The sequence below is a fragment of the Dipodomys ordii genome, unplaced genomic scaffold (assembly GCF_000151885.1).
Source record: "Dipodomys ordii isolate 6190 unplaced genomic scaffold, Dord_2.0 Scaffold26, whole genome shotgun sequence".
NCBI classification, from domain to species: Eukaryota; Metazoa; Chordata; class Mammalia; order Rodentia; family Heteromyidae; genus Dipodomys; species Dipodomys ordii.
Window position 1 is genome coordinate 11,122,935 of NW_012267242.1, and position 25,205 is coordinate 11,148,139.

The 25,205-nt window shown below is 42.6% G+C and overlaps 1 protein-coding gene across 3 annotated transcripts in view; it reads left to right on the forward strand.

Annotated features, from left to right (window-relative positions):
- Nucleotides 1-22,846, forward strand: part of Rprd2 (regulation of nuclear pre-mRNA domain containing 2) — a 69,917-nt gene extending 47,071 nt beyond the window's left edge. For 2 of the 3 annotated variants that reach the window (XM_013015263.1, XM_013015264.1), the window contains 4 exons: nucleotides 7,120-7,402; nucleotides 9,140-9,397; nucleotides 12,709-12,909; nucleotides 16,346-22,846. In XM_013015263.1, the coding sequence (XP_012870717.1) occupies nucleotides 7,120-7,402; nucleotides 9,140-9,397; nucleotides 12,709-12,909; nucleotides 16,346-19,107 (3,504 nt within the window). In that variant the 3' untranslated portion in view covers nucleotides 19,108-22,846. The remainder of the gene's footprint in view (nucleotides 1-7,119; nucleotides 7,403-9,139; nucleotides 9,398-12,708; nucleotides 12,910-16,345) is intronic. The other variant, XM_013015265.1, reaches the window with a different exon arrangement.
- The last annotated feature ends 2,359 nt before the right edge of the window (nucleotides 22,847-25,205 follow it).

Here is a 25,205-nt window from a genome sequence, read left to right on the forward strand (position 1 = left end):
CGCTGTCCCTCAGCTCTTCAGCTCAAGGCTAGCACTCTACCATTTGTGGCTAGAATCTTGATATTTGAACTTCTACCCTCCAAACTTACGAGATAATAAGCTTTTCTTTGTTTTGTTTTTGTTATATACATATGTGAGAGTGCATCTGAGCTCATGCTCATGCGCCAACAGTGGAGCTTGAACTTAGAACCATGTACTTTCATTTGACTTTTTCACTCAAAACCAGTGCTCTGTCACTTAAACCATGCCTCCAGTTCCAACTTTTCACTGGTTAATGGAAGATAAGAATTTCACAGATTTGTATTCCTAGACTGGCTTTGAAACATGGTCCTCAGTTTCATCCACCTCCTCCTCCTTTCCTAAAACTATTTTAACAGCTTTCATTGTTCTGTTTCCTATATATGCAAGCAAACTACTTCAATCATATTTGTCCTCATTCACTCTCCTCATTGGCCTAAAACCCTACCAATACTACCCACCTGCCAACAGAGCCTATTTTCTGTTAACAGCTTTGTTGTTGTTGTTGATTCATTTTGTTTTTGTGCTAGTCCTGGGGTTGAACATGGGATCTGGGTTCTGTCCCTGAGGTTTCCCCCCCTCCCCCCGGCTTTTGAGTAGCTTATTGAAGGTAAGAGTCTTCATGGCTTCTGGTCTGGCTTTGAACTGCGGTCTTCAAATCTCAGCCTCCTGAGTAGCTAGGATTACAGGCATGAGCCACTGGAACCTGGCTTTTTACTAATACGTTTTAGAATTATTCACCCTCTATCTTTTTCCCTTCTCACTTCCCCTTTTCCTCCTATTTAGTCCCATAAGTCCCATTGCTAAATTCATTCTCTGTGTATGTGTGTTTCTGTCTGCGAATATGTATGCCTTGTGTCAGACTTCCACATATGAGCAAAAACATACAATATTTGGCTTTTGGGTTTTTGTGCGTGTGTGTGTGTGTTTGTTTCTGGTCAGTCTTGGGACTTGAACTCAGGGCCTGGGCACTATCCCTGAGCATCTATTGCTCAAGGCTAGTCCTTTACCACTTTGAGCGTTTTACTTCCTGTTTTCTGGTGGTTACTTAGACTCTCACAGAGGGGCTGGGAAGGTGGCTCAGAGGTAGAGCGCTTGCCTTGCATGCATGAGGCTCTGGGTTCGATTCCTCAGCACCACATAAGCAAAAAGAAAAAAAAAGCTGGAAGTGGCGCTGTGCTCAAGTGGTAGAGTACTAGCCTTGAGCTGAAGAGCTGAGGGACAGCGCCCAGGCCCAGAGTTCAGGCCCCACGACTGGACCCAAAAAGAAAAAAAAAAGTCTCACAGACTTTCCTGCTCCAGTGGGCTTCAAGTCATGATCCTTAGATCTCAGTTTCCTGAGTAGCTAGGATTACAGGCATGAGCCACCAGCAGCCAGCTGATACTTGACTTTTTGAGCTTGGTTTATCTCACTCAAGATTATGTCCTTCAGTTTTATTTTCCTGCAGATAACATGATTCTTTTTTTTTTTTTTTCTTTGTTGGTTGTGGGGCTTGAACTCTCGGCCTGGGAGCCGTTCCTGAGCTCTTCAGCTCAAGGCGAGCACTCTACCACTTGAGCTTCCAGTTTTCTAGTGGTTTATTGGAGATAGGAGTCTCACGGTCTTTCTTGCCCAGGCTGGCTTTGAACCTCACTCCTCAGATCTCAGCCTCCTGAGTAGCTAGGATTACAGGCATGAGCCACTGACGCTTGGCTAAAAATGTGTTTGTTTGTTTTTGTCAGTTGTGGGGCTTGAACTCTGGGCCTAGGCGCTGTCCCTGAGCTCTTGACATCAAAGTGAGCGCTCTACCACTTGAGCCACAGCGCCACTTCATTTTTCCTGTGATTGTATTCTGTGTAAGTGTGTGTGTGTGTGTGTGTGTGTGTGTACACATCTCACATCTTTATTTATTCATCTGTTGGGTACCTCAACTGATTGTACCATTTAACTTGAGACAGTAAGTTTTTGTTGATGTTGGTTTTTAATTGTCTTTAGGTAGTTGTACAAAGGAGTTGCCATTTAAGAAAGTAGTTTATTTATTTGGTTGGTCGTGGGACTTAACTTTGGGCCTAAGCCCTGTCCCTGAGCTCTTCACCTCAAAGCGAGGGCTCTACCACTTGAGCCACAGCACCACTTCTGGTTTTCTGGTGGCTAATTGGAGGTAAGAGTCTAATAGACTTCCCTGCCTGAACTGGCTTTGAATTGCCATCCTTAGATCTCAGCTCCTGAGTAGCTAGGATCCAGGCATGAGCCACTAGTACCTGGCCAAAAAAAAAAAAAAAAGGTTAAAATTTATTAATAAAATATATCTTGATAAATTTTTATTGTTTTAAGCCTTGTATGTTATAGTAGTTTATTATCACAGACTGAGAAAACTAGCGATGTAATTATTATGTTTCTTGGGATATTTGGAAACTGCATAAATATCCTGTTTCTCATCAGAATTTGTTTGCTCATATATATCCATATAAATTAATGGTTTGGGGTTGTTTGTGGTACTAGAGATTGAACCCTGACTCTTGTTTATGCTAGGCCATTTTCTGGAATCTTTATTTCTTCTTCCTCATCCCTATTCCCACTTAATACCTCCCCTTCTCTCTTCATTTTTGGAGGGGGGGCAAGGAAGGGGGTAAGGTTCCTGAAGCTTGAATTCTGGGTCTGGGCACTGTCCCTGAGCCTCTTTTGCTCAAGGCTAGTGTTTGCTACTTGCGCCACTGTGCCACTTTTGGCTTTTTTTTTTTTTTGTCGGTCGTGGGGCTTGAACTCTGGGCCTGGGTGCTGTCCCTCAGCTCTTCAGCTCAAGGCGAGCACTCTACCACTTGAGCTACAGTGCCATTTCCGGTTTTCTGGTGGTTTATTGGAGATAGGAGTCTCACAGTCTCTCCTGCCCGGGCTGGCTTTGAACCGCGATCCTCAGATCTCAGCCTCCTGAGTAGCTAGGATTACAGGTGTGAGCCACCAGCGCCCAGCTTTTTTTTTTTTTTTTGTCGGTCGTGGGGCTTGAACTCTGGGCCTCGGTGCTGTCCCTCAGCTCTTCAGCTCAAGGCGAGCGCTCTACCACTTGAGCTACAGCACTTTTGGCTTTTTATGAGTAGTTTATTTGAGATAAGAGTCTCATGGACTTTGCTGCCTGGGCTGGCTTTGAACCTCAATCTTTAGATCTCATCCTCTTGAGGAATTATGATTACAGCCTGGCTTCTTCATTTATTTTTGAGACAAGGTCTGACTATTACCTTTGCCCAGGCTAGCCTTGAACTCTCCATTTTCCTGCTTCTACCTTCTGCCAGGATTCATTATGACAAGTATTTTGATGCTCAAATTGACCAAATTTTGTCCAATGGACCTTCTTTTCAAATCCCTTTTTGTGCTCTTTTGACCTGACCCTATCTTTCGTTAGATGATCTTGCTGTACAGCCCAGACTGGCCTCAAAACTCTACTGCCTCAGCCTTCCAAATGTTGGGCTTACAGGCATATATATCACAATACCTACCTACTTTCCTGTCTCCCTCCCTCCCTCCCTCCCTCTCTCTCTCTGTCTCTCTGAGCTAGCTTTTGGACTTGAACTCACAGTCTGGGTACTGTCCCACTTGAGGCACAGCTCTACTTAAGTTTTTTTGGTGGCTAACTGGAGATAAGAGGCTTATAGACTTTCCTGTCCAGGTCCCCATCATTTTTTTTTTTTTTAAACCAGTCCTGGGGCTTAAACTCTGGGCCTGGGCACTGTCCCTGGCTTCTTTTGCTCAAGGCTAGCATTCTACCACTTGAGCCACAGCACCACTTCTGACTTTTTCTGTGTATGTGGTACTGAGGAATCAAGCCCAGGGCTTTATGCATGCTAGGCAAGCACTTCACCACTAATTCGTATTCCCAGCCCTCCCCATCATTTTTAAGCACTTCCTCACTTTCAGAACAAGATGTTCCAGACTCACCTCTTTACCTAGCCCTGGAATCAGTTATTTCTCTAAATGACATAGTACATTTTGCTGAAACAATGTTTAGAAACCAAGATCTAAGCAATAAATGTCCTCATTAGATATCACTGCAGCTAGGTGGTACCATTTAGAAAGCCAGAAAATATGTGTCTATATATACATATTTAACCTCTGTACACATTTATGTGTATATATATGTGTGTCTATATCTATATATAGATATATCTATCTATCTATACATATATATATATATATATATACTTGTGTGTACATACATGTTTCAAACAATGAGGTCACAGTGTTATTTCAGTCCAGCAAAACAAACTTTGTTTCTAGTTTTCTCCCTTACTTGTGATTCTGAATGTTCTAACACTTTAACAAAATCTTGATCAGACTTCTATCCCTGTCAACCACCTCTGTGAGCTTTCTCTGAAATCCCTTGAAATGCCTCTCACCTGTGCAGACTTCCTTTCAGCTCCAACTGATGGGTTTGGGATTTAATAATTGAAGAAAGAAGGGGAAAAGGTTTTCCTAGGCTGTGAACATATTAACTATAGCTATTTGGGTTTTGTCAGATAATTTCAATATTAGCTTTATTTGTTGTCAGTGTATTGTGAATGTATTTTTTTTCCTTTTTAATTATTTGGACCTATTAACTTGCTAATTTTTTTTGAATGCTGAACATCGTATGTGAAAGATCGTATGGTGTCTAGATGTATATATGGTCCACGTGCATACGATAGGTGCTAGGGATCTATCTTATTGCCTTCTAGGCAAATATTTTACCATTGATGTACAATATTAGAATTTCTATTGGTTCTTGATAGGAGCATTGATCCTTTGGAGTGAGGCACTCACTGTTGGTTTATCCCTGTAATCCTAACTACTCAGGAGGCTGAGATCTGAGGATGTCAACTTAAACCCAGCACAGGCAGGAAAGTCCAAGAGACTCTTTTTTTTTTCCTTTTTCTTTTTTCTTTTTTTGTTTCTCATGGGACTTGAACTCTGGGCCTGGGCGCTATCCCTGAGCAATTCTGCTCAAGGCTAGCACCCTACCACTTGAGCCAACAGCACCACTTCCAGTTTTCTGAGTGGTTTATTGGAGATAAGAGTCTCATGGACTTTACTGCCCAGACTGGCTTTGAACCACGATCCTCAGGTCTCAGCCTCCTGAATAGCTAGGATTACCAGGGAGACTCTTATCTCCCAAATTAACCAGCAGAAAACCAGAAGTGGAGCAGTGGCTCAAAAGTGAAAGAGCTCAGGACGACACCCAGGCCCATGACTGACAGTAAAATGGGAAAGGAAAAGAAAAATAGCCCACAGACTTAAGATAGTGACAGTTAAGATAATCGGAGGTTAATAGAATTTAATCATATAAAATACTGATATTCAGTTTTGATGCTAATCTTGAAAAGTGATCAAATGCAGGTCATTGTGTTAAGTACCTCCAATTCAATGTGTTGACTATAGCACTTAAATCATATCTCCCCAAACTGATAAATCCCAGCCAGCCCGGGTGCAGGTGGCTCACACCTGTAATCCTAGCTACTCAGGAGGCTGAGATCTGAGGATCTCGGTTCAAAGCCAACCCGGGCAGGAGAGACCATGAGACTCCTATCTCCAATAAACCACCAGAAAACTGGAAGTGGCACTGTAGCTCAAGTGGTAGAGTGCTAGCCTTGAGCTGAAGAGCTGAGGGAAGTGCCCAGGCCCAGAGTTCAGGCCCCACGACTGGACCCCCCCCAAAAAAAAAAGAAAAGTATAACTACTAATTGTACTAATTGTAATGTGGTATCATTAGTGTGAACCTGAATCATGAAAGAGACATTAGGTAAAAATCAAGAAAATCTGAATATAGACTTTAATAAAAAATTATCAATATAGGTAACTTTTTATTCACTGCTTTATTTCTAGTGCTTATAAGAGTAACTATCATATTTGAGACTGTTAGTAAGTATAGTTGATTGTATGGATAGACAGGAATGAGAGATGAATGATAACTTTTAGATTTCTGACTCAGACAATTGTGTACATGATGATATTCATTTAGGAGGCATAATAACTGTGCTTGACAGATAATTGTATTTTCTTCTTTTGTGCTAATGATGTTAATAACTGGGATTTAGTTCAGTGGCAAAGCACTTTTCTAGCAAGTACAATGTCCTAGGTTCAATCCCAGTACCAAAAAAGAAAAAAGAAAAAAAATACAGTTTTAAAAAAACCCGGGGGGGGGGGCTGGAAAGGTGGCTCAGTGGTAGAGCGCTTGCCTTGCATGCTCGAGGCCCTGGGTTCGATTCCTCAGCACCACATAAGCAAGAAGAAAAAAGCTGGAAGTGGTGCTGTGGCTCAAGTGGTAGAGCGCCAGTCTTAAGCTGAAGAGCTTAGGGACACCGCCCAAGCCCAGAGTTCAGGCCCCATGACCGGACCCAAAAAAAAAAAAACCCAAGGGGGGCTGGGAAGGTGGCTCAGTGGTAGAGGGCTTGCCTTGCATGCATGAGGCCCTGGGTTCGATTCCTCAGCACCACATAAGCAAAAAAGAAAAAAGCCAGAGGTGGCGCTGTGGCTCAAGTGGTAGAGCGCTAGCCTTGAGCTGAAGAGCTGAGGGACAGCGCCCAGGCCCAGAGTTCAGGACCATGACCAGACCAAAAAAAAAAAAAAACCCAAGGGCCTGGGAAAGTGGCTCAGTGATAGAGTGCTTGCCTTCCATGCATGAGGCCCTGGGTTTGTTTCTTCAACACCACATAAGCAGAAAAAAAGCCAGAAGTAGCGCTGTGGCTCAAGTGGTAGAGTGCTAGCCTTGAGCTGAAGAGCTGAGGGACAGTGCCTAGACCCAGAGTTCAGACCACACTGATGATCAAAAAACAACAACAACAAAAATCCCCAAGCCAGGTGCTTATGGCTCACACCTATAATCCTAGCTACTCAGGGGTCTGAGATCTGAGGATCATGGTTCAAAGCCAACCCAGGCAGGAAAGTCCATGAGACTCATTATCTCCAATTAATGGAAGTGGTGCTGTGGTTCAAGTGGCAGAGCACTCACCTTGAGCTGAAGACCTCAGGGACAGTGCCCAGACCCAGAGTTCAAGCCCCACGATCGACAAAAAAAAAAAAGCAGAACATTGCTTAATGTATCATCCTCACTTGGCTCTTATGCCAGAGAAATAAGATATCTTTTTCTCTTTTAGGCATATAAAACATTTGCTAATCGAGTAAACAATTTAAAGAAGAAGTTAGATCAATTGAAGTCAACTCTTCCTGATCCTGAAGAATCACCAGTCCCTTCTCCAAGCATGGATGCTCCCTCTCCAACTGGTTCTGAGTCTCCATTTCAGGGAATGGGAGGTGAAGAATCACAGTCACCAACCATGGAGAGTGAGAAATCTGCCACCCCGGAACCTGTGACTGATAATCGTGATGTGGAAGACATGGAGCTCTCAGATGTGGAAGATGATGGGTCAAAAATCATTGGTATGTCCTTATGTGCTTAATAGATAGCTTATTTCTATGTTATTAATATTCTGTTTTTCTAATTTCTATAAGCATTCTAAATATTTCAAATTCTATATTAATTTCTATATTCTAGCAATTAATCAACCATATATAGACACAGAGTTTAATATATATATATATATATATATATAATTAGTACATCAACTTAAAACTCCCCAAAAGGAGTTGGGCACCATGGCTTATCTTCTAATCCTAGCTACTTATGGTAGGCAGAGATCTGAGGTTTGCAGTTCAAAGCTAGCTGAGCAGAAAAGTCTGTGAGATTCTTAACCTCTAATAAATTACTCAGAAAAAGTTGGAATTTTTTTTGTCGATCATGGGGCTTGAACTTGGCCTGGGAGCTGTCCCTCAGCTTTTTAGCTCAAGGTTAGCACTTCACCACTTCAGCCACATCGCCACTTCTGGCTTTTTCTGCTTATGTGGTGCTGAGGAATCGAACCCAGGGCGTAATGCATGCAAGGCAAGCACTCTACCACTAAGCCACCTTCCCAGCCCTGTTCCAGAAAATTCTTTTAAAATTTTAAATTAAACTGGGCGCTGATGGCTCACGCCTGTAATCCTACTTAGAAGGCTGAGATCTGAGGATCACAGATCAAAGCCTGCAGGGGCAAGAAAGTCTTTGAGACTCTTATCTCCAATTAACCACCAGAAAACCAGAAGTGGCCCTGTGGCTCAAGTGACAGCCTTGAGCTGAAGAGCTGAAGGACAGCACCCAGGCCCTGAGTCCAAGCCCCATGACCAACAAAAAATAAACAAATCCACTAATACTAGAAGTATGTAAAGGGTCATTAAAGGTAGACGCTGGTGGCTCATGCCTGTAATCCTAGCTACTTAGAAGACTGAGATCTGAGAATTGTGATTTGGAGCCAACCTGGGCAGAAAAGTCTCCATGAGACTCTTACCTACAATTAACCACTGAAAAACCAGACGCAGAACTGTGACTCAGAGTGGTAGAGTGCTAGCCTTGAACTAAAAGAGCTCAGGGAGAGTACCCAGGCCCTGAGTTAAAGCTTTACAACTTAAAAAAAAAAAATCATTAACAAGACGTAAAGTGATTGGGAAATTTTTTTAAAGCACATATCGATGGTGTAAATGATCATAAATTGTAAAGAATGTGACTAAAAAGTAAAAAGAGGGCTGGGAAGGTGGCTTAGTGGTAGAGCGCTTGCCTTGCATGCATGAGGACCTGGGTTCGATTCCTCAGCACCACATAAGCAAAAAGAAAAAAGCCAGAAGTGGTGCTGTGGCTCAAGTGGTAGAGCGCTAGCCTTGAGCTGAAGAGCTGAGGGACAGCGCCCAGGCCCAGAGTTCAGGCCCCACAACTGGACCAAAAAACAAACAAACAAAAAAAAAAAAGTAAAAAGAGCTCATGTTACTCAGGAGACTAGGGTTACGGTTCAAACAGAGCCAGGGCAGGAAAGTCCATGTGACTCTTTAATCACCAAAAACAAAGACAAAAGTAGAGCTTTGGCTCAAGTGTAGAGCATTAGCCTTGAGCAAAAAAGGCTCACAGACAGTGCCCAGGCCCTGAGATGAAGCCCCAGGACCAGCACCAAAAAAACAAAAACAAAACAAACTATATATATAGTGGTTTTTTTATTCTCTGGTCAGAAAATATTAGGACATATTACTTAATGTTAGAAGTAAAGTCTAGAAAAGAGTGAATATAATATTGTCTCTTGTTGATTGAAACAGTGGAGGACAGGAAGGAAAAACCTATGGAGAAGTCAGTCTCTACTTCTGTACCTACAAAGCCAACAGAAAGTACCTCAAAGGCCTCTTCGTGTGCCCCTGTTCCTGTGACCATGACAGCAACTCCACCTCTTGCAAAGCCTGTGAATACTACTCTTCTGCCCTCTTCCCCAGCTTTGGCTTTGCCAAACCTGGCTAATGTGGATCTGGCAAAGATCAGTTCCATCCTTAGCAGCCTGACATCAGTCATGAAAAATACTGGTAAGTAACCCAGTGAAGAAGATACAAAAACTGATGGCCATCTTTTTTTTTTTTTTTTGCCATTATTTGTTTTTTTGTTGGTGGTAAATATTGAAATTTTTTGTTAAAAATACAATAAAACCAAATACTTTAGAAAATAAACATATGCCTACAATTCTATGCTAAAGGAAGCCACTTATATTTACCCATAAAATTATATCTATGTAAGTGTTTGAGGATTAAATCTTTGTAATAATTTTTCTTTAATAATAGAAACATATTGTCTATATTGTCTTAAAAATAGCTACCTAAAAGTGAAGTACATAGGAACATTTTATGTCATTGAATATTAAATACATTTTAATAGCTATCTAGTGTTTGATAATTTATCTTTTATTATTAGACGTGTATGTTTTTATCTTTCCACTGTTAAAAAGGCATACTATAATAAACAATCTGGATGATAAAATGTTATGAAGTCTTCCTAGATGAGTTGATGAGTAGGGCCAGGTTTGGTAGTATGGGTCTGTAATCCACTCAGAAGACTGTGGCAGAAGGATTGAGTTCAAGGCCAGTATGGACTACATAATGAGACCTTGCCTCTAAAAGAAACTAAAGAATTGATCAGTAGATACATATTTTGGGAAAGTTTTTGGTTGGTTTTATTAAAACTGTAAATGAAAATACACAAGAGTAGCTGGACATGGGTGGCTCACACCTGTAAGCCTACTCAGGAAGCTAAGATCTGAGGATTGTGGTACAAAGCCAGCCCAGGCAGGAAGGTCCATGAGACTCTTACCAAAAAGCTGGAAGTAGCATTGTGGCTTAAGCAGTAGAGTGCTAGCTTGAACACAAAAGCTCAGGAACAGTGTCCAGTCCCCAAGATCAAGACCCAGTACCAGCACAAAAAAAGAAAATACAAAACTGGGCACCTGTGGCTCACACCTGTAATCCTAGCTACTCAGGAGGCTGACATCTGAGGATCAGGGTTCAAAGCCAGCCTGGGCAGGAAAGTTCGTGAGACTCACCAGAAAACTGGAAGTGGCGCTGTGGCTCAAGTGGTAGAGTGCTTGCCTTGAGCTGAAGAGCTCAGAGACAACACCCAGGCCCAGAGTTCAAGCCCCACAAATGACCCCCCCTCAAAAAAAAAAAAGACAAAATACACACGAGTATGTCACTCTCATGTACTCGCCACTTATTACAATGTGCTAACCACACCAAATCTTAGTTCATCTATTCTTTACCCAGTCTGGATTCTTTTGAAAGGAAATCACAATCATTTAATCAAATCATAAATACTTAGATATATTCCTAAAAGATAGAGACACTCAAAGATGGTCATGTAGTCCTGGTAACAGTGGCTTACAGCTACAATCCTAGCTACTCCAGAGGCTGAGATCTCACAATTGTGGTTCTCCAATTAACTCTAGTTAACTACCAAAAAGCCAGAAACAGAGCCAGGGTGGTAGAGAACTAACCTTGAGCATAAGAGCTCAAGGACAGTACCTAGCCCAAGTTCAAGCTCCCAGGAATGTCACCCAATAAAGGGGGGAGGGAGTATGTAGATTTTTAAGATTTGGGTTTTATAAAATGTTATAACTAAATTGGTATCTAAGAATGTACTAATTAATGGGCCTAATGTATGGATGTTTCCATTGTTCCTCATATTCTCAGTTTCATTTTAATTGATGTCCTATTCAAACCTTTTGAAGTTGTTTTAAGACATTTTTTGGATTAAAAATGTTAACTTTTTTTCATTTTATTTCTTGTAAAATCTTTGCTCGTAGTTTTATCATTTTTAACAAATCAAATATTTTTGTTATCTTTATATACCTTTTTTACTATGTTAATAATCTACCCAATATTTTAAAATGTAAACATAGAGGTTGCTTATATAAATCTTGTTTTAAAGGCTATTTCAGCTGGGCGCTGGTGGCTCACGCTTGTAATCCTAGCTACTCAGGAGGCTGAGATACTCAGGAGGCTGAGATCTGAGGATCGCGGTTCAAAGCCAGCCCAGGCAGGAGAGACCATGAGACTCTTATCTCCAATAAACCACCAGAAAACTGGAAGTGGCGCTGTAGCTCAAGTGGTAGAGCGCTAGCCTTGAGCTGAAGAGCTGAGGGACAGCGCCCAGGCCCAGAGTTCAAGCCCCACGACCAACAAAAAAATAAAGGCCATTTCAGAAGCAAATTACTAACCTAGCACATGCAAGAGTTCTGCAGTTGAAGTGATTCTGATCACTTAGCCATTTGTTGGGGGGATTTTTTTGTTTTTGTTTTTTTTTTTTTGATCGGTAATGGGCTTGACCTCTGGGCCTGGGCACTGTCTCTCAGCTCTTCAGCCCAAGGCTAGCGCTCTACCACTTGAGCCACAGTGCCACTTCTAGATTCCTGGTGGTTTACTGGAAATAAGAGTCTCACGGACTGACTTTGCTGCCTGGGCTGGCTTTGAACCGTGATCCTCAGATCTTAGCCTCCTGAGTACAGGCATTAGCCATGAGTGCCCAGTGCCATCTGTCTTTACTGGGCACCAGCAGGGCTCTGAGGCAGGATTCTGAAATATCTGATAGAGGAAAAAGACCCAGTATTGATGGCTCACTCCTGTAATCCTCGCTACTCAGGAGGCTAAGATTTGAGGATCAAGGTTTGAAGCCAGCCTTGGCAGGAAAAGTCTGTAAGACTCTTAACTCCAGATAACCATCAAACCCAGAAGTGGAGCTGTGGTTTAAGTGGTAGAATGCCAGCCTTGAATGAAAAAGCAGAAAGAGACAGTGCCAAGGCCTTCCCTAAGTAAAAGCCTCAATACTGGCACACACACAAAACAATGTTAAGCCAGGTGCTGGTGGCTCACACCTGTAATCCTAGCTACTCAGGAAGCTGAGGATCACGGTTCAAAGCCAGCCTGGGCAGAAAAGTCCATGAGACTCTATCTCCAATAAACCACCAGAAAATTGGAAGTGGTGCTGTGGCTCAAATGGTAGAGAGATAGGCTTGAGCTAAAGAGCTGAGGGACAGCTCCCAGGCCCAGAGTTCAGGCCCCACGACTGACCGAAAAAAAAAAAAGAAAAAAAAAATGTTAAGTATATTTCCCTAGTTTATTTTTATTTGGGCTCTGAAAACTAGTAGGTATTTATGAAAATAGCCGAATACTTGTTTGTTTTAAGGATGTTCCAAGTAAAAGGAGCAAATCTTAAATTTAATCTTCAGATTTTTTTTCTTTGTATATGTTATAATAAGGAATCTTGTGTGGATCATTGGCGGATTAGACAAGTGTCAAATTAAAAGTGCAGTTTGAATTGCATTTTCTTGAGTTCATCTTTCTGCCACCAGGGGTCAGTCCTGCATCGAGACCTTCTCCAGGAACTCCCACCAGTCCCAGCAACATCACCAGTGGCCTGAAACCACCTGCACCTGCCACAACAACTTCTCACAACCCTCTGGCAAATATCCTCTCGAAGGTGGAGATCACCCCAGAGAGTATTCTATCTGCTCTTTCCAAAACCCAGACTCAGTCAGCCCCTGCACTACAAGGTAAACTGGCATGTGCCAGAGGGACTTGAATTTTGAATGCTACGTCTCTGGCATAATACTGAATTCCAGTTCTAGGAATCCAAAGCCAAGAAATGTATACCATTAGTCCATTATTACCTTATTTATATTTATCATTTATGATCTAGCATTTATACAATGTCAGCACTGAAAGAGACTTTAAATACGCTCTAGTCTGATACCATCCCTTTCATTTAAGGGGCAATATGACCTGATTAAAGTCACATATGTATTTATCCAATTAGGATTAGTGCCCAGTATTCATTCACCTACTCCATGACATCTCTAGGGACTACATTAATTCCAGGTTTTAGTATAGGTTAGTAAATGTTGAGCTTCATATGCTTTTTTATTTCTTTGGTCCGGTCGTGAGGCCTGAGCTCTGGACCTGGGCGCTGTCCCTCAGCTTTTCAGCTCAAGGCTAGCGCTCTACCACTTGAGCCACAGTGCCACTTCCGGCTTTTTTTTTTTGCTTATGTGGTACTGAGGAATCGAACCCAGGGCCTCATGTATGCAAGGCAAGCACTCTACCACTGAGCCACCTTCCTAGCCCCTGTTTATTTTATCTTAAAAGATATAGATGAACTTTATTATACAGAACTAAATATTAAGTGATAATCCAGTTTCCATTTTGGGATACCAAAGAATTGATGATACAGTAACCTCAATACTTAAGAGTCTGAGTCAAGAGAATCTTGAGTTTGAGAACAGCCTGGGCTACATAGCAAGACTCTGTCTAGAAAAACTAAAAGGAAAAACCAAGGACATACTACAGCATATCTAGTACTACTAGTTCTAGGACCAGTTCATTTAAGAAATTAACAGCCAGGGCTGGGAATGTGGCTTAGTGGTAGACTGCTTGCCTAGCATGCATGAAGCCCTGTTCCTCAGTACCACATAAACAGAAAAGACCAGAAGTGGTATTGTGGCATAAGTGCTAGAGCGCTAGTCTTGAGCACATAAGCTCAGGGACAGTGGCCAGGCCCTGAATTCAAGCCCCACGACTGAGGGGGGGATTTTTTTTCCACGTCCTCCTCACTCTTATCCCCCTTTTCTTTCCTCAGTCTGGGGTTTGAATTTGCTTGGCAGGTGCTGTACCACTTGAGCCACACATCTAGTTCTGATTCTTTTAGTTCTTTTTAATTTTTTTAAAAATTATCTTTAAGCAGTTGTACAAAGGGGTTTCAATGCAACAAATCAGTTTCTTAAGTACAGTGCATCTTTATCAATACAGTTCCTCTTTTACTATCATTCCAAAGTCAAAAAAATCTTCAACTCGTTTTGTGTTTAAGCTTTTCCTGTAGATACAATTCTTAAAGAGAGGCTTTTCACCCTGACACCAGTAGCTTATTCCACTACTCAAGAAATTTAAAATCTGAAGATTGCAATTCAAAGCCAGCTCAGGTAGACAAATTTGTGAGACTCTTCAGTTAGTTAGCAAATAGAGGTACAGTTGTATTGGTCTGGGTCCAGTGGCTCATGCATATATCCTAGCTACTCAGTGGGTTCTAAGCCCAGCCCAAGCATGAAGTATGTGAGACTCTTAGCCCTAATAAACTCCTCAAAAAAAAAGTCAGAAGTGACACTGGCCTAAGTGGTACAGCACCATCCTTTAGCACAAAGAGGCTCAAGCACAGCACCCAGGCCCTGAGTTCAAGCCCCAGGTCTGGCAAAAAAAAAAAAAAAGTAGAGGTGTGGTTCAAGTGGTAAATCTCTAGCCTTGCCCAAGAAAGTCGAGTGGGAGGCTTTTGTTCAAGCCCTAGTACCAGCACAAAGAGGAAGGAGGAAGAGTCTGCTGTGCTCCAGTAGACAAAGCCTATCATCATAGCTACTCAGGAAGCTGAGATCTGAGAATCAAAGGCAGCCAGGCAGGTCGGAGAGATTCCTATCGCCCATTAGTCAGCAAAAAGCTAGAAGTGAAGATATAGCTCAAGTGATAGAGGGCTAGACTTGCGAAAGTCCTGTTAGAATACATGGCCCCAGAGTTCAAGCCTTAGTACAGGTACCGACCCCTCCACACACAAAACCAAAAAAAAAAAAAAAAAAACCCTTTTCAGATTACTACAACAGTATCATAGCATGATATGAACTCATTAGGCAAAATCTGAATAGAACTAAATGTATTCTGACAAAATGAGAACTCTAGAACATAACCTTTGTGGGATAGTAATATGGTTGTTTGCTAACAGGAAGTAGATTTCTCCTTAACTTTTAAGAGAATTATATCTAGCAATGTAAAGAAATATATTTACTCAGCCGGGCGCTGGTGGCTCACGCCTGTAATCCTAGCTACTCAGGAGGCTGAGATCTGAGGATCGAGGTTCAAAGCCAGCCCGGGCAGGAGAGACCGTGAGACTCCTATCTCCAATAAAAAAAACTACCAGAAAACTGGAAGTGGCGCTGTAGCTCAAGTGGTAGAGTGCTCGCCTTGAGCTGAAGAGCTGAGGGACAGCGCCCAGGCCCAGAGTTCAAGTCCCACGACCGACAAAAAAAAAAAAGAAATATATTTACTCAAAATCTGTAAAACAAATCTCTTAGAATTTTGTTCTTATTATGTCATCCACAGCTCTATTTGATAAGATTTTTCTACAGCTTGTTAGTGGTGAAAGATAGTTTTACCTAGGTAGGAAGATCTGAAAATCACAGTTCAAAGCCAGCCCATAAAGTCCATGAGACTCTTCTCCAAATAATCACCAGAAAACCAGAAGTGGCACTAAGCTCAGAGTAGTAGCTAGCCTTGAGCAGAAGAGCTCAGGGACAGCACCCAGGCCCCAAGTTCAAGCCCCATGACCAACCACAAAAAAAAAATCTGAGTAGGATCCAGGCACCAAAAGCTAGAAATGGAGCTAAGGCTCAAGTGGTAGAGTGCTAGCCTTGAGCATAAAAGCTCAGACTTAGGCCCAGAGTTCAAGCCCCAGGACTAGCAACAAAAAATAAAATAATGAAAAATAAAATACTGGCTTAAAGCTGGAAGCATGGCTCAGTGGCACCTGTCTAACAAGCAAGAAACCCTGAGTTCACATCCCTGTACTTTGAGAAATGAAAGAAAAAAGAAATACTGGCTTAAAGTGTTGTTTTAAGAATAATTTTGCTTCCATTCTCCTCCTACACAGCTTTATTTAATCTGTGAATGATTCTGACATTAAAATCCTCCCCTTCCTGTTGCCTTTTATTGTTGGCCTTGTTCTGGACTGTAGTGGAAACATTTCAATGATTTGCTATCTTAGATTGATAAATAGGACCCATTTCTGTGACATTTTGGCATTGCTTGCTTGATGTGAATTCCCTTTCGCTTCATATTTTGAAGTCTTATCTGGTTCCCACCAGAATGAAAAGATAATATCTAAAAAACTGACATTGTTTTTATTATACAGTAGAGGGTTGTTTTCTTTAAGTCCTCTAATCTTTGTTTCTACAGGCCTGTCATCTTTACTTCAGAGTGTTACTGGGAATCCAGTTCCAGCTACCGAAGCTGCATCCCAGAACATTTCATCCTCCCCAGCCAACACAACAGTGTCTACCATAAAGGGAAGAAATCTGCCCTCCAATGCCCAGTCATTTATTCCCAAAAGCTTCAGCTATTCTCCTAATTCATCAACTTCTGAAGTCTCTTCAACTTCTGCCAATAAGGCATCAATTGGGCACAACCCAGGGCTCCCAAGCACTACTTTTAAACTACCTGCTAATTCTCTAGGGTTTACAGGTACCCATAACAGTAGCCCTGCTGCCCCACCTACTGAAGTTGCCATATGCCAATCTTCAGAGGTTTCCAAGCCAAAGCTAGAGTCAGAGTCCACCTCCCCAAGCCTGGAAATGAAGATCCACAACTTCTTAAAAGGTAATCCTGGTTTCAGTGGCTTAAACCTAAACATCCCAATCCTGAGCAGTTTGGGGTCCAGTGCCTCAACAGAGAGTCATCCATCAGACATGCAGCGTGGCCCTACTAGCACCTCAATGGACAACATCGATGGAACCCCGGTAAGGGATGAGCGGAGTGGAACACCTACCCAGGATGAGATGATGGACAAGCCCACGTCCAGCAGTGTAGATACTATGTCCTTGCTTTCTAAGATCATTAGCCCTGGTTCCTCAACACCGAGCAGTACAAGGTCACCACCCCCTGGGAGAGAGGAAAGCTACTCCCGGGAGCTCTCCAATTCTTCGTCTACATATCGACCCTTTGGCCTGGGCAGCGAGTCTCCCTATAAGCAGTCTTCTGATGGAATGGAGAGACCATCTTCCCTGATGGACTCTTCCCAGGAAAAGTTCTTTCCAGATACTTCTTTCCAAGAAGATGAGGATTATCGAGATTTTGAGTATTCAGGGCCTCCACCTTCTGCTATGATGAACCTAGAGAAGAAACCAGCCAAATCGATCCTGAAGTCAAGCAAGCTTGCTGATGCCACCGAGTACCAGCCAATCCTGTCCAGTTACAGCCACAGGGCTCAAGAATTTGGGGTAAAGTCTGCCTTCCCTCCATCTGTGAGAGCTCTCCTGGACTCTAGTGAGAACTGTGACCGTCTCTCATCTTCCCCTGGTCTATTTGGTGCCTTCAACATAAGAGGGAATGAACCTGGGTCTGACCGGTCACCATCGCCGAGTAAGAATGATTCATTTTTCACCCCTGACTCCAACCACAATAGCTTGTCTCAGTCTACCACTGGGCATCTCACTTTGCCACAGAAGCAGTACCCAGACTCTCCTCACCCAGTTCCACATCGTTCCCTTTTCTCTCCGCAGAGTACCCTTGCAGCTCCCACGGGCCACCCACCCGCATCAGGCATGGAGAAAGTCCTGGCCTCCACCATTTCTACCACCTCGACGATTGAGTTTAAGAATATGCTTAAAAATGCCTCGCGCAAGCCCTCCGATGATAAGCATTTTGGCCAGACCCCCAACAAGGGCACTTCCAGTGATGGTGTCAGCCTGTCCAACCTCACCCAACCCAGTTTGACAGCCACTGAGCAGCAACAAGAAGAGCACTATCGCATAGAAACCCGTGTCTCCTCCTCCTGCTTAGACTTGCCTGATAGCACAGAAGAAAAGGGGGCCCCTATAGAAACTCTGGGTTACCATAATGCAGCCAATAGGAGGATGTCAGGGGAGCCAATACAGACGGTAGAGTCCATCCGAGTTCCTGGGAAGGGAAATAGAGGACATGGGCGTGAGGCTTCAAGGGTGGGTTGGTTTGATCTGAGCACATCAGGCAGCTCTTTTGACAATGGTCCCTCAAGTGCCTCTGAGCTGGCATCCCTTGGGGGTGGGGGCAGCGGAGGCCTCACTGGTTTTAAAACAACACCATACAAGGAACGGGCACCCCAATTTCAGGAGAGTGTCGGCAGCTTTCGTTCCAACAGTTTCAACTCAACATTTGAGCATCATCTCCCCCCATCCCCCCTGGAACATGGGGCACCCTTCCAGAGAGAGCCAGTGGGGCCGTCACCTGCCCCGCCCGCCCCGTCTAAGGATCATGGTGGTATCTTCTCTCGAGATGCGCCCACTCATCTGCCCTCTGTGGATCTTTCGAACCCCTTCACAAAAGAGGCGGCCCTGGCTCACGCGGCCCCACCGCCGCCTCCTGGCGAGCACAGCGGAGTTTCTTTCCCAACCCCACCCCCTCCACCCCCTGGGGAACATAGCAGTGGCGGCAGCGCTGTCCCCTTTGCTACTCCACCCCCTCCGCCCCCGGTTGACCACTCCGGGGTTATTCCCTTCCCAACCCCACCACTGGCAGAACACGGAGTGGCAGGGGCTGTGGCAGTGTTTCCCAAGGACCATAGTTCTCTCCTTCAAGGGGCCCTGGCTGAGCATTTTGGGGTGCTCACAGGACCCAGGGACCATGTGGGCCCCACCCAACGGGACCTCAACGGCCCTGGCCTTAGCCGTGTACGCGAGAGCCTGAGCCTGCCCTCCCATTCTCTGGAGCACCTGGGTCCAGCCCATGGAGGAGGAGGTGGGGGACTCGGCACCAGCAGCAGTGGCCCCCTCCTGGGTCCCTCACACAGAGACACCATCAGCCGGAGTGGTATGATTTTACGGAGTCCCAGGCCAGATTTTAGGCCCCGGGAACCTTTTCTTGGCAGAGACCCATTCCACAGTTTAAAAAGACCCAGGCCACCTTTTGCTAGGGGCCCTCCGTTCTTTGCACCAAAACGCCCATTCTTCCCTCCCAGGTACTGATTTGGAACCATGGGAAAGACAATTTGAACAGTTCAGAGAGCATTGGAAGTAGGAGTTTGGTTAATTGTTGTTTTTATTTGTTTTCCCTCCCTTGATTTACTTTTTTTTTTAAATGAAGGGCCTCTTTTCCAAATTAAAAAGCTACACATATTTTACTATTCCATCTATCCTCTCTCCCACTCCACTTACTACCTTCCTTCCCCAAGTTGTTTGTATTTTTAAAAAGAAGAAATAAACACAACCAAAGCCACTGCATTTGGCCAGGGTTCTGGGGAGTGGAGAGGAAAACTAAGTTCTGTCCCATCGAATATTACTACATTGAAATAAAACTTCCCTCAGTACAGGTGATGACGTGCAATGTTGGGGTGTTACTTTGGGCTTGACCCGTTTAGTACTCCAGGGTTCCTGTCCCCTTCCTTTCTTGTACTTGCTGTCCTGCTGATAGCCAAGAGCTGATACTTTTGAGGAAGGAAATATGGGAGACCTTGGGCCTGTCCAGTTTTGTTTTGTTTTTAAAGGTACTGAAATTGAGTTCTTTGCCCTGCTAAAAAATTAATTTTTTAATCACTTCTTCCTTTAAAGTGCTATCAGGCCGTCATGTTACTTTGAGGTACTCTAAACCTCACTGTTCAAGTGGAAAGTTTTCCTTTTGTCCGTTGAATGGAATTCAGGAAGCTGAATAGAATTTCAAAGTTGAAAGTGTGACTACAGTATAAAAAGCTAAGAAAGGAACCGTGTTTTGTTTTTGTTTTTTTCATGTGATGTGATCTGATCTTTGTAAAAGAAAGATTAGCAAATGTTCCAGTAGTTCCCACACATCTTCTATAAGCCCTTGCCTACTGCTTCTCTTTCTTTTTCTTACTCAGTTACCATTTCTGTTTGCCTACAAAGTTCCCATGATTGACAGTTGACACAAAGGTGCAATTGAAATATCCCTGCATTTTTAAACAATAAGTAGACCTTAATTTTACCATTGGTCTCCCTAATGTGATGCTCAGCGGTGGTTTTCAGTAAACTTTACCTGTTAGAGAAAGGAAAATATTTTGTCTTTGTATTCCTTTTCCCCTTTTCCCCAGTCCTCAATTCACCCTTGTTCTTGGTATTTCAAAGGCGATTTGGTAGTATCTTTGTATTATACCTCTTCAAGTGTGTCTTAGAAACAGGTGGGCATTACTCTACAGTTTTCACAGAGAAATAGAAGGACTTGATAAGTCCAAATTGACACCCCTCTGCAGCTAGCAGCTTGATATATTTCAAGGCTCAAGCTTAGCTAAGTCTCCACCTCCCTCCCCCCAATAAGAAGTAAAGAACATTTGTGCCCTTAGTCATTTTACATGAGAAGTGTTTCCTTCTCCCTGACTTAAAAGATTTGTTTGTATTCTACAACCAGTACTTGGGAAAAGAGACAATCACTGTACTTTGAGCGTTTATATCTTTGTATGTAGGGACACTAAAAGGCAAATACTGCTTATTACAATTTTTTAATTTAGTATTTTACACCAAGATATACACTGATAATCTCCAGCTAGATGAATAAAACAGTACTAACAGTTTTTAAATGAATCCTAGCAAGATTCATGTATTCTCTCTGAAGTTAGTATAGAACTAACCCATAGGGTACTACAGGAATTTTTGGATTTCTCTGTGAAATAAAAGATGGAAGAAAGTGAGCAATGTAGTAGAAGACCATTCTTTATCTCAAATCTGCTTTTAAAAGAAGGAGCAGCCTAAACCAGGTGTGCATTATAGCTTGGGAGTTTGTGTTATGTATTTCATGTTATTTATTTTAGTTCACCTTGTGTTCTGTGGTTAGGATGTGGCAGATCATTCATCTCCTTAATGCCTATCTGGTCTTAAGCCAGCTGTTCTTAACTTTAACCCTCTCAAGCCTCTGCCCTGTCTGTAGCTCTCCCCACAAAAATGCATGATATCATGACCTTGTGTGTGGGATGGGGTATATAGTATAGCAAAGCAAAAGAAGTAGAGTTATATTGAGTATTAAGACATTTGTATAGCAAAAACAAAACAAAAAAAGCATAAGAGAAAGTGGGGGTGGGAGTAGGGTATTCTATTTTACTTGCAAAGTTGACTTTTTTTTGTAGAAATTAAGTGGGATGATTTTCATTCTAGAATAAAAGAATGTGAATTCTTTCTGCTGCTCTTGTTTAAGCTAAATGTAGTGTTTACTTGAAAAGGCTCACTGACCGTTTGATTTTATCAGAAAATGTGGGGATATCAGGAAAGTAGCTTCCTGGATGTTGGGACAGGGTAATTGTCCTCAAAAGTGTGATGGCTGATACATGAAAGGAAGACACTGTACAGGTCAAAGATGGACTTTTAAGAGGTGTGTGTGTTTGTTTTGTGTGTGTGATAATTCGGTTTTACCACAAGATCCTCAGTACATTTGTTTCAGGATGGAAGTGAGGATTTGTATGAGACTGCTGGCTATTAAGGAAGTCTGTCTACAACAGTAAAAGAAGACGACAATGTATATATGTGATATAGTGAAACAAAAAGAATTCTGGTATTCATAAAACATGAAACAAAAGGGTTTTATTCTTTCTGTGTCTGTGATTTAAACTCTGTGACCATGCTCTGACTTTTGTATTTCATCCAACTTAAAAAAAATAAACATATTTTTTAAAGAATGTATTAATATAGCGTGTCTTAGCAAGGACTTGATTCCATATGAAAGCATATGTGAAGTTGCCTAAGGTCCTTGGTGCTCACTATAAAATCACAGACAAAGAATTCTAGTGAAGATACTAGTACTGCTTAAAATTTAGTGATACGGTATCAGAAATAAGGTCCCTGAAGTATTTTGTAAGAGATTTCTCTTCGATTAAGTAAGAGAGAGCTTTCTCCCTTATGTTCTCCCTAGAGTCCAGGTAAATCATAAGTTGGTTTAATTAGAGAGGGTAAAATGAACAGAATAGGACTCATCCTCCTATCACCAGGAATATAATGTGATACATAGTACAGCAAACCTTTCTCTGTCTAGACCTTGTGAATATGATATATTTCCACAATTGCAGAATAATCACTATCAGTCCTGAAGTTACCTGTTCATGCAGAATTAAGCTTCAGCTGTTACAATTTTTGAAGCTGCTGTAAATTACTGCTTCCTCCCTTTTTTTAAAAAAAATTGGTGGAGTGCCTGTTAATAAATTAGATAAGTTGGATTGATATTTCTCACGTGTTTAGTTTGGAAAACAAAAACAACTACATGCTTTAGAGGCAACAACGAGATCCTTTTGAAATGTGTATTAATATCATTTAATAAAATAACTAGTTCTAAAGGTTTGACATTTTTCTTTGAGGTTGGGGCTTTGACCAAGGGCCCCTGGCTGCTCTACCGAATCAAATATGAGACAGCTCTCCAGGAGTGGAAACTGCTGCTTTGTGGTTCAGACCTGTGGTTGGAAAGTCTAAAATTTCTCCAACGAAGATCCAACATGACTGCCCAGGGCTGAGAGTGAAATCAACTACAGAGTGCTGAAAAGCCCGGATATGTCTCTGGAGATGCAATTGTATTGGCTTTTGGTGTAAGGGTATGTGGGGAAGGGAAGTGAGAATAGTGTGTACTGAGCAATTATCGGGCACACAGAAAGATGTCATAGAGCACTCATCCCTTCCTCATGACCGCTTGCACTTACTTCTTGCCATTCCTTTTTTTAAAAAAACTCTTTGTCCTCAATGTTTTGTTTTCCAGATTAATAAAGTATAGTTTTCTTTGTTGTGTGGTTGACTTTCACCTCTGACCTTGATCTTATCCAGCTGCCCCTTTGACTTTTAATGGCATTGAAGGCCATCTGAGCCAGATCTTCAGGACTTGTGGGTTTTGTTTGATCTTTTGTATAATTGTGTAGTGGGTGGGGTTGAGACCAAGATGCTCAGGGAGTGGTTGGTAATGAAGTGGGATATATTGTATGAATAATTATTTCTGTGTCTTCCAAAAGTTGTACAATTGTGAGCCAAGTAGTATTTTTAAAACATAGGATTGAAGAAGAAGGGTGTGGTGTGGTAAGGGTCCTACCCCCACATTTAACCTTCTCACTGCACTTTGGCAATCAGGAGTGACACTTTGCCCTTCTTTCTCACCGCATTGTGTGTGAGTGTGTGTGTATGTGTGCATGTGTGTGCCTGCGCGTGCGCACCAATACTGGGACTTGAAATTGAGGCCTGGGTATTCTACCTTAGCTTTTGCTCAAGGTAGGCATTCTACCAGTTGAACCACAGCTACACTTAATGGCTTTCTGGTGGTTAATTGGACATGAGTCTCATGGACTTGGCTGCCCAGGCTGGCTTTGAACCATGATACTCAGATCTCAGCATCCTGAATGACTAAGATTAAAGTCATGAGCCACCAGTGCCTGGCTCCCTTTTTTCATAATCCAGTGAAGCTTAATATATGGAATGTTGGCATTAAGGGTTAAAAGATATTCAAAACATAGCCCAGGCCAGGTCACTGGCAGGGTAGAAGGCTCAAAATAGCATTCTTGATTACGTGAATATGTGTGTCACAGGACACTTTAGAAATAGCAGCAGCCTAGGGACACACCCAGCAGGTGAGGGCGCACGGAGGAACTGGCTGCCTTTGGAATCTGGCTCACCCTTGTCCCTTGGGACTTTAGTTTTGTCACCTGGTTCCTATTGCTACTAAGGAAGCAACAGCTTCAGACTTCCTGTTTGGCCTTTGTGGATGTGTTATTGAAAATGGCTAACTTCCTCCTCCTAAATTGTTTAAGCTAATGTCTAACTGGTATGAATTAGCTCCTCCTGTGTGTAGACCTAGTAACACTATGAGAATGAGTTTGGGGTATTGGGGCATTTCTAATTCTTATGAGTAACTATAGACAAGTCTGGTCAGTGGCTGTTCACAATTGCTGAGTAGTAAGTCATGAAGGCTGCATAGAAAAAGCTACTAAAGGCCACCACGTAAGAGAGAGCTCTTAAGTAAATAACCTGTTCTCCCATGTAGAAGCACATGTGCATTATAGGAAGAAACAAGTGGAACATAAAACCAGATATCCAAATTACCTCTCATGCAAACAGCTTTGCTTAACTGCAAGTTTAAGAAGGGGATATAAGGCTGGGATGTATTCAGACACATTCTATGATTGGGAGAGGGGGTGCTAGGAATTGAGTTTGCTCTACCACTGAACCTCATGCGAACCCTTTTTTTGTTGTTGGGTTGTTTTTTTTTTTTAAAGATGATTGGGTCTTTCCTTTGTTCTCACCTAGGCAGCAGTCAAAAGTTGAAAGTAAAAAGTGGGTGGAGAGGTTAGTGAGCCCTGCAGGACCAACAGAAACAAATAGAGACTACCTGTTTTTACTCAAAAGGGTGTTGGCTAAACCAGTCTACCCTGTACCTGTTCAGGTTTGTAGCAAATTAAAGGTTCCAGCAAATTTACTTCTTTATCCCCATTGTATCCCTTTGTGGTTTTGTTTTGTTTTTTGGTCTGTTTTGGGGCCTTAACTCTGGGCCTGGGCGCTGTCCCTCAGCTCTTCAGCTTAAGGTTAGTGCTCTTACTACTTGAGCCACAGCGCCACTTCCAGCCTTTTCTGCTTATGTGGTGCTGAGTAGTCAAACGCAGGGCCTCATGCATGCAAGGCAAGCACTCCACCACTGAGCCACCTTCCCAACCCCACCCGCTTGTTTTTTAATCCTTTGCTGATTATGGTAATGAGAGGATTTCCAACTTCCTACATTTGGTTGGGTGCATGTGGCATTTCAGTTGAAAAGAGATTATCAGCATCCAGTATCCCCCTCTAGATTACAGCTGGAGTAGTCAGCCATTGCTGAGCACTGTAGAAGTTAATTAAAAGCTGGGTCCCATCCAACACCTTCCACTAACACTATGAAGCCCAACTTCTATACTCTCCCCTGTGCCTTTAGCAAGTGACCACTACTTTGGGCCTGAAAAGCACTTGCTAGAGGTATAGTTCATTGGTAAAACATTTGCCTACACCCTAGGTATTATGTACAGCACTACACACAAAAAAGATAATAAAAGCATGAATCTTTTTATATTGTACCTCACGCATTAGTTTCTTAATATCATTTTGGTACAGAAAAATGGTATTTGCTTCTAAGA